This window comes from Camelina sativa, chromosome 18 (assembly GCF_000633955.1).
Source record: "Camelina sativa cultivar DH55 chromosome 18, Cs, whole genome shotgun sequence".
Taxonomy (NCBI): domain Eukaryota; kingdom Viridiplantae; phylum Streptophyta; class Magnoliopsida; order Brassicales; family Brassicaceae; genus Camelina; species Camelina sativa.
The window spans coordinates 5,934,280-5,942,672 of record NC_025702.1 but is presented as its reverse complement, the minus strand read 5'-3'; the positions used below and the strand labels follow the sequence as shown (position 1 = coordinate 5,942,672).

Below are 8,393 nucleotides of genomic sequence, written 5' to 3'. Positions count from 1 at the left end.
TGGGCCTAGTTTCTCTTGTTTGTTTGACAAAATTTAAAAAAGTTTCTCTTGCTTAATTTCTCTTCACATAGAGCAAATAAATAGTTTTACAAAAAAAAAAAAAAAGAGCACATAAACCATGAAATATTATATACACTGTAAATTGAACCAAGTAAATTGACCTGAAAAACACGATCTGAACGAGTATCCAAAATTGTAAACTATCCAAACGGGTTCTAAATCTCTATATCCGAAAATCCGAACCTGAACCCGGTCCCAACCGAAATCCGAACGGGTATCCGAATATACCCATATTTTTAATATATAGTAGTAATATATTAGTATTATTTATAATTTTAATAATATAAGTGTCCAAAATATTCAGATTTTTAGATATTTTTGATAATTTGAAGTATTTAAATTGTATATTAGTAAATTTGGGTAAAAAATAATCTAAATTTTCATATATCTTGCGTATTATTGAATAATTTAGACTAAATTAGATACTAAAATTTTGAGTTTTGTGAACTACGGGTAATCCAATTTCGAACCCGAAATACCCGAACCGAACCCGATCCGAACCCGAAGTCTAGAAATACCCGAACGATGTCTATACTTCTAAATCCGAAAATTCAAAAATTCAAAAAGCCGAAAATCCGAAATACCCGATCCGAACCCAAACGGGTACACAAATGCCGAGGCCTAGTATACAGTTTCTCTCTTGCACACAAGTTTGAATTTATTTGGAAATGCTACAAAGTTAAAAATAGGTCAGGGCAAAAGAAAACTAGGCACTCGTGTTGGACCATCGGTCCAGGCGCCGCGATTTCCATCTAATCGGTGAAGCAAAGCGGTGGACAGGTTTTGACCGAGACAGACCGTTCGGACCGTTTGTTAAAGTCGTACGTAATTAAAGTTTCATGGTTTATGTTAATAAAATTTACGTGATATTAGTAGCAATAGTTTCTTTTTATACTAAACTATTCTTAAAAGTATATTTTGGCTTCTCTTGTATAAAAGTCAACACAACAAAAATTAAATTTTGGATTTTGTGATCGTTCTAATACTAACTCATACGTTTAAGACTTTAGACTAAAACAATTTTACGACTATTCTTTTTTTATGTCAACTTATTAACGAATCTTTAGATATATATATTTCATTCAATCATTCAAATGTAGTACAAAGCTTGGGAAAAAAACCATTCTCTACATTTAATACAACAAAGTTAAAGCGATAAAAGGAGATAAAAGCGATAATCCGACAATTTTTTATGATTGTTTGGATACAAGGGTTACAAGACACAATGCCACATGCAAGAAGATGGTAAATCGGAGACACAACCACATTCAATCTGAGGAGTGGAAGATTGGTTATTGTCGAAAAACATGATGACATTGAAAAATAGGCTCGAATCTCGCTAATGTCAAGCACCGTCGACAACTTCACCAGACGAGGTGCAACTAACGGTCCAAGAGTTGTAGCTCTTGCCATCAACGAAATCCGGTGAGCAGAATATTCTCCCACTTTATTTATTTACGTTCTTTTTATTCAAAAGATTCACCTTATTACTCCAAAGGGACAACCGTTTTTGCACATACATACTATTCACCTCGAATTTGTTCCTTTAAAATTTGCAACAATTTTGCACCCTGAAATCATTGTAGCCAAACTGTATATGTGCAAACTAAGACAACCAAAGCCAGTAACCCAAAACAATATATAATCTCAAAATCGGCCTGCTTCTTTCAAAAGGTTTCATAAACTTAATTGACAATAATGGGTAGAATTAAATTATCCAAACAAATCCAGAAAAGAAAAACAACATTTCCCCTATCAACCCTCCATCTTTGCCTTCAATCCAAATCTTTCCATATTCCATACTCAGCTTATATAAATACGAACAAATTCTATATTTTTTTTTAAAAAAAAGAAAATAAAAAAATTGGGAACCAACTTGCCTGGCTCTGCAACGGTGGTGGGGGGCTTGAGGGTGTCTTCGGTTTCTTTCATTTTTTGATTATAAAATGAATTGTTAAAGAAAAAAAAATGAAGCTTCTCATGAGATATCATCATCATCATCCTATCCTCCGCTTCTTGGCGGTATTCAAGCCTGTGGTCTTGCAGATTGGACAAAGATTCTTCTGTTTCAGCCATTCTTTTATGCATTGGCTATGGAACTCGTGCCCACATTCTAGTGTCCCCATGTCTTCTCCCTCAGTGTATTCCTCCTGCACCAAGTTTTCACCATTCATACTCAGATGAAAAAACAAATTTAATACTACTTCCTTAAATGTTATTGCAGCAACTCAATGTATACCTGACAAATACAGCATGGCTCTGCATCTTGTGGAGACTTTGTGTTGCTTTTGTACTTTCGTTGCTTTAACCGGTTTGATATGGTTTCCTCGTTTACACCCGTACAAACATCTCCAATCCGCTCTTCTAGTGCTAGCAATTCCTACAGTTGATGAACCAGAGGAGTGAGGTTATTACGACTTAACATGACTCGACAAAGATTTATGGTTCGTTATGGTTTTTTTACCTCATATGACATGTTGTCTACATCAAGCCTCATGTCTCTATATCGGTCATGAATACCAGCAGCACCATCAAACAGCACTGACTGATTTAGAAGCATGACGTCCTGGAAAAACAACCATTTATGTTCCTATTAGANGGTTTCTTTCATTTTTTGATTATAAAATGAATTGTTAAAGAAAAAAAAATGAAGCTTCTCTTGAGATATCATCATCATCATCCTATCCTCCGCTTCTTGGCGGTATTCAAGCCTGTGGTCTTGCAGATTGGACAAAGATTCTTCTGTTTCAGCCATTCTTTTATGCATTGGCTATGGAACTCGTGCCCACATTCTAGTGTCCCCATGTCTTCTCCCTCAGTGTATTCCTCCTGCACCAAGTTTTCACCATTCATACTCAGATGAAAAAACAAATTTAATACTACTTCCTTAAATGTTATTGCAGCAACTCAATGTATACCTGACAAATACAGCATGGCTCTGCATCTTGTGGAGACTTTGTGTTGCTTTTGTACTTTCGTTGCTTTAACCGGTTTGATATGGTTTCCTCGTTTACACCCGTACAAACATCTCCAATCCGCTCTTCTAGTGCTAGCAATTCCTACAGTTGATGAACCAGAGGAGTGAGGTTATTACGACTTAACATGACTCGACAAAGATTTATGGTTCGTTATGGTTTTTTTACCTCATATGACATGTTGTCTACATCAAGCCTCATGTCTCTATATCGGTCATGAATACCAGCAGCACCATCAAACAGCACTGACTGATTTAGAAGCATGACGTCCTGGAAAAACAACCATTTATGTTCCTATTAGACTAGTTCGTCTAGAATTCAACAGAGACAGAACATGGCAAGTTCGAATGTAGATAACTTTGCTATAGTCAGGAGAAACTAACCTCAAGCCGCAAGTTATTATTAGCATCCCTACGCATGACATCCAATAAATTCTGCATCTGTCCAAATAAATAAGCGCAATGTTAGTTCTATTTGAGCCTAAATTTACAAAAGCCATCCACATTAAAGGCTACATTATGACAGCAGAATTTGTATGAACTGACCTGGGACACCATAAGTCTGCTTCTTCCTCTGCTTGCAGCTGCCAAGGCCCGCAAAGAATGAGGAATACCAACCACACTATCGCCTTGCCTATCAAACCACGGACCTGCTCTCGCGTAAGCCCGATTATGCATCTGACTATTATCACCACCCGGCTGAAGTACAAGCCCATCCGGAGGGGCAGGAGGGGTCAACGGACGAAGTGTTGGATGATCACCAGATCTCTGGTTTGTAGCATCTACTGCAAGGGTAGAAAGCAAGGACCTACGGACAAGTTCAGACCTTTCAGACCTTCTTCTTTGATAATGTGGTGAACTCTGGTAAGGAGTCCACGCTAGATTAGAAGATGGTGCTGGAACACCTGTTGTTGAGCCTGTCCTAGGCAATGATGATGCAATATTCAGGTTTCCACTTGTTACATTTCTGTTACTCTGACTACGGGCCAAATTTCTGAGTTCAGGACCTGGAATAAACATGAGATTCTCTTGAATATTCCCGGATGTGCTTCTCGTCCTTGTTTCATCTAGATGAAGATTTCTCTCAACAGGCGCAGTAGAGTTCGATGTTCCACCCGCTAGTGAGCCCTCAGTCCACTGAAATGGTGGTAGCATGGTCCTTGAAACAGGTGGTATGCTCACAGCAGGAGCATTTGGGCTACGAGAAAAGACAAATGACTGTCCAGGTCTCAGGTCCAATGAATGTTGATCTCCTGGTAAGAGTCTTGATAAATTCGACTGGGATGGAGGAATAGGTCGTCTGACAACAGTACTCGCAGAAAATGCAGCTAGGTTTACAGTTTCTTGCTGATCTGAGGGATTACTTCTGACACATACATTTCTACTGGAGCTCTCTCCAATCGCAGAAACAGGAAAATTTGGAACAGTACCGGAGACTACTCCTCTTGGTCCATTGTCGAGGGAGCCAGATATATTTATCCCATTTCCTGGCCTATAAACGGAAGACGCTGGAGTCCACGAACTGCTTTCTCCAAGCTGGAAATCACGATAACCTCCTGAAGAAGATTGACCAATACTGCCTTCAAGAGCTTTTCTCTTGCAGGATGCACGACGACCCTCTACAGACGAACCTGTTCCAAGACTGTTCTCTTCAAAAGATCTGACTGGTTGTGAAACCCTGGTCCCTGGTCCATAAGCTTCTAAGAAACCAGATCGACCCCTATAGGGACTAATATCGTCATGAATTTCTATATATTCTGCATTCAGATTGACATTCTGAACAGGTTGATTTGTGCCTGATGGCTGCCCAAACACTGGATCTAAATCAATTATTTCATTTCTTCTTCCGTCAAAGCATCTAGTTTCCATTCTTGACTCATTGTGACTCGCAGCTTCATCCTTTGTGCCACTAGAGCTAGCCTCACCGTGGCCAAATCTGCGTAAATCCTGTTGCTCGCGATAAACTGAGTTTGCAAGCGAAGCGTTTGATTCAGAATTTGCAATCATGTAATCCTGCAAGTCATTATCACCAAGACTGTGAATATTCTCCCAATGATCTATCACACCATTACTCGAAGAAGAACCATGCTCAAAATTCAAGGCCTCTGATAAATAGCCAAGACTGGCCCTCTCTCCCTGCATCTTGGCTAAGCGTTAACCACAGTTACACTCGAGAGAAGAGAACTCGCGAGACTTCCCTGCTCTCAACAATGTGCCTAATGGGGGAGACTGCAAAACAACAAAGACAGCAGATCACTCAGTAACAAAGAGAACAAAAAGGCTTGTAAAGAAACAAATAAACACACGCAATCAAAACAAAGCTCCTACAATTGTACTAATAAATGGCACCCTGAGATTACATATACACTCACATAACCTGCTTCATCTAGAAGAGCACAAGGAGCAAAAAATCTCACTCAAAGCAAGACTGCTGCAACTACTACTATACAGACAGGTATATACAAATGGAGACTCACTTCTAGATGTGACACCTAACTAAAACATAAATGATTTAGCAGGAAACTGATGACACATGAGTTTATTAACAAGCTTGAACAGTAAAAGGCAGATGCGAAAGAAAATTCATATGATCAAACTGACACCTAATTGTCAACTTCGAAATCAAGCATCAATGAAAAAGAAGGTACAAATAAAAGCTAGGACCACGCAACAAGCATGCCAGTTGAAACAAAACTAAACAATATAGGGAAAAAGAGTGAAAACATTTTACTCAACTACCACCACCTCGATGGCATCAGGAAAGCAAAATAAGAATCAAAATGTACAGACTAAAATAAGGCACTGCCTCATGAATGACATATCAACTAACCATCGGTATACAAATCACCGACCAAAGAAGTTAATAAAAGTATCACAAATCCTCAATACAAAGCAAACATATTGGAAACAGCAAGGTAAAAGCAAAGGCAAAAGAAATCCACAGCTTGAAGGTAAAGCATCATCACATAAACAATTCACAGACCTCAGAAGAACCAAACTTTTCACACAAAACAAAACATAACAACAAGTTCATACAAGTAAAGATCCGATTCAAACGGCTAAAACCCATAAAAAGAAAAAAAAAAAACATGTTTTTTCCTTCTCAATCAATAATCAAATCGCACCACAAGAACAATTCTACAGAATTTGAGACAAAAATTTCAAAAAAAAAAAAAAAGAAACCGATTTCGAAAAAAAACCCACCAACCGATTCTCACGTGTTTCGATCGAGCTTTGAAAACCCAACAGAACCCAGAAAGACATAAAAAAAATCAAATAAAACAACAAAGCAAACATGAAGAGAAGAACATAAATCGATCTAAAGAACCTTATGATGAATAAAAATCAAAACTTTATAAAAAAAACAAAACACTCACCGATTGAGAAAGAGAGAAACCTACCGCTTTGTGGAGAGAGGAGGAGAGGAGAGGGAAGAGGAGAGGGAGGAGGAGAAGGAAGAGAGAATGAGGAAAAAGGAAAGCCACAACCAACAACAACACAAATGGGAACAGAAAAGAGGATTATTAGGAGGAGACGGCAATGTGTAATTTACCATATAACCAAAAAAAGTTCAATATTTTATAAAGGAAATTGAATAAAAAAGAAACAAATTGGTCATGAGAGAGATGAGAGAGAGAGGTTAAAAAAGGTCAGTAGTCATAAGAACAGTTTCCAAAGACACAGAAATTGAATAGCAAAAAAGCCTATTAAAAATCAACTAATAACAACAAAAGAAAATCATATTTTAAAAATTTAATGTGTAAAATCTTAATTTAATAATGTTGAAGAAGAAGAAGATGCAAGTTGGCTTAAGAAGAGTTCATAGATTTAAAAAAGTTTTGATTTTTCTTTCGGGTTTTGCTAACCAAAAATTGTTTTATTGATGTCCCACGTCCCAACCAAAAAAAGTTTCTCAGCCTTTGCCTCTTCTTACACACGTCCCTCGTTTTAATTTTTTTTTTTCTTTTTATTCGTTTTAGATTCAAAAGTTCAAAACTTAACCAAACCAAACCAAAGGAACAAGTCCGGTTTCTTTCCTTTTTTTTGTTTTGTTTTGTTTCCTAAGTTGCCATGTAACTTCGGTCTACTTTCTTATTCTGTTTATTTTTTAAAAATATTGTATTGTTTATTTTTTCTTCCATTAGCTATAGATTCTCATTTAAAATAAGTACAAAAAGTAAAGTATACGTGTTCATCAGAATCACTAGTTACCTAAAATATGTTACTAGCAACATTATCATCACCTTATGAATGAATGGTCTTATCCTATATAGTACAAAAGAGAGAAAAAAATGTAGAAATATTTCATAGAGTGTATCATGTTAACAATGATTCTATGGATAATTGAATACTATACTTCTAAATTTTTGGTCAATATTATGTGTTTTTATTCTTTGCAATCAATTCGTGAACTGTCAATGATAACTTGATAAGGTTCATCACCTACATATTTTGATTATTCTTTTTTGAAACGTAACTTTAAGAAAAAATCTCATTCTATCCAAGCATATATATTATGTTTTTACTCTGGAAAATCATTTTAAATTTAATGTTTTTGTTTGCAATTTCTAAAATTTAAGAATGTTGAATATATATAAAAAATGACAAGTTCGTCCTAAAAAGCTCCTAGGCATGGGACTCGAGACTCTCTTACCAACCATGTCTTCCGGTACCGGTGAGACTTCTGATAGCCGGCGTCGGGGGATGACAAACCCTTTTAACCTCTATTGTGGATTCGATTCGGTTCCGTGTAGATTTGTTCAGTTCTATTGTAGATATCAAATATATAAAAAACAAAAATGGTTACAATTGAATAAAGTTGTTTAAAATTTTAAAACATAGAAAAGAACTTTACGATATTTTGGTTTATACATAACTGATATTTTGGGTTTATAATTGTAATTTTATATAATTGGGTTATGATTATATCCCAAATACTAGATTAGGATCAGCGGTACACCGTGAGGCAAATTATTTGTGACAAAAAATTAAAATTATAAGTTGTATATGTTTGTTAAATTTTGTTTGCTTTGTTTATTGTTATAATTGTAATAATTATTAATTTTATAGTTTGACACACATAATATCACAAAATAATTTTTGTTTTACATAACATGAATTTAATTAACTTAATTAGTATGTTTATTTCTCTAATATTGATAGTGTTAACAAAAAAAATGAAATTATGTTTTAGTCGTGTAGCACCGAATTAATGATATTTTAAATTTATATCAATATGACAAAACCCGTCTCGCCATATAACCCCGTTCCAAGATATTTTAACTTGCAGTATCTCATCTTCATTTTTAATATATATATATATATATATATATATATATATATATATATATATATATAT

At 35.8% G+C, this 8,393-nt stretch overlaps 2 protein-coding genes across 3 annotated transcripts; both read right to left on the bottom strand.

The window, feature by feature from the left end:
- On the bottom strand, window positions 1,680-2,632 carry LOC104763171 (probable E3 ubiquitin-protein ligase RHG1A; the record flags this gene model as incomplete). The annotated part of the gene is made up of 3 exons (XM_010486578.2): window positions 1,680-2,210; window positions 2,300-2,440; window positions 2,525-2,632. Coding segments are annotated over 3 exons (402 nt in total), but the record flags the coding sequence as incomplete, so codon positions are not given.
- On the bottom strand, window positions 2,660-6,586 carry LOC104760663 (probable E3 ubiquitin-protein ligase RHG1A). 2 transcript variants are annotated; one of them, XM_010483621.2, is made up of 6 exons: window positions 6,436-6,586; window positions 3,581-5,263; window positions 3,419-3,475; window positions 3,204-3,305; window positions 2,979-3,119; window positions 2,660-2,889 (listed from the first exon to the last, which is right to left on the bottom strand). In XM_010483621.2, the coding sequence occupies exons 2-6, from the start codon at window positions 5,174-5,176 to the stop codon at window positions 2,737-2,739; spliced, it is 2,049 nt and encodes a 682-aa protein (XP_010481923.1). In that variant the 5' UTR covers window positions 5,177-5,263; window positions 6,436-6,586; the 3' UTR covers window positions 2,660-2,736. The 2 variants fall into 2 exon arrangements, with proteins under 2 accessions (XP_010481923.1, XP_010481924.1); XM_010483622.2 differs by having other exon boundaries at window positions 6,412-6,452.

What these genes read in the sequence shown, in the direction of transcription:
- LOC104760663 (XM_010483621.2), bottom strand. Translation starts at nt 5,176, where the DNA reads ATGCAGGGAGAGAGGGCCAGTCTTGGCTATTTATCAGAGGCCTTGAAT. An exon ending in GCAGACTTATGGTGTCCCAG is followed by an intron (nt 3,476 to 3,580) that starts GTCAGTTCATAC and finishes TTATTTGGACAG; the next exon opens with ATGCAGAATTTATTGGATGT. An exon ending in ATAATAACTTGCGGCTTGAG is followed by an intron (nt 3,306 to 3,418) that starts GTTAGTTTCTCC and finishes TTGTTTTTCCAG; the next exon opens with GACGTCATGCTTCTAAATCA.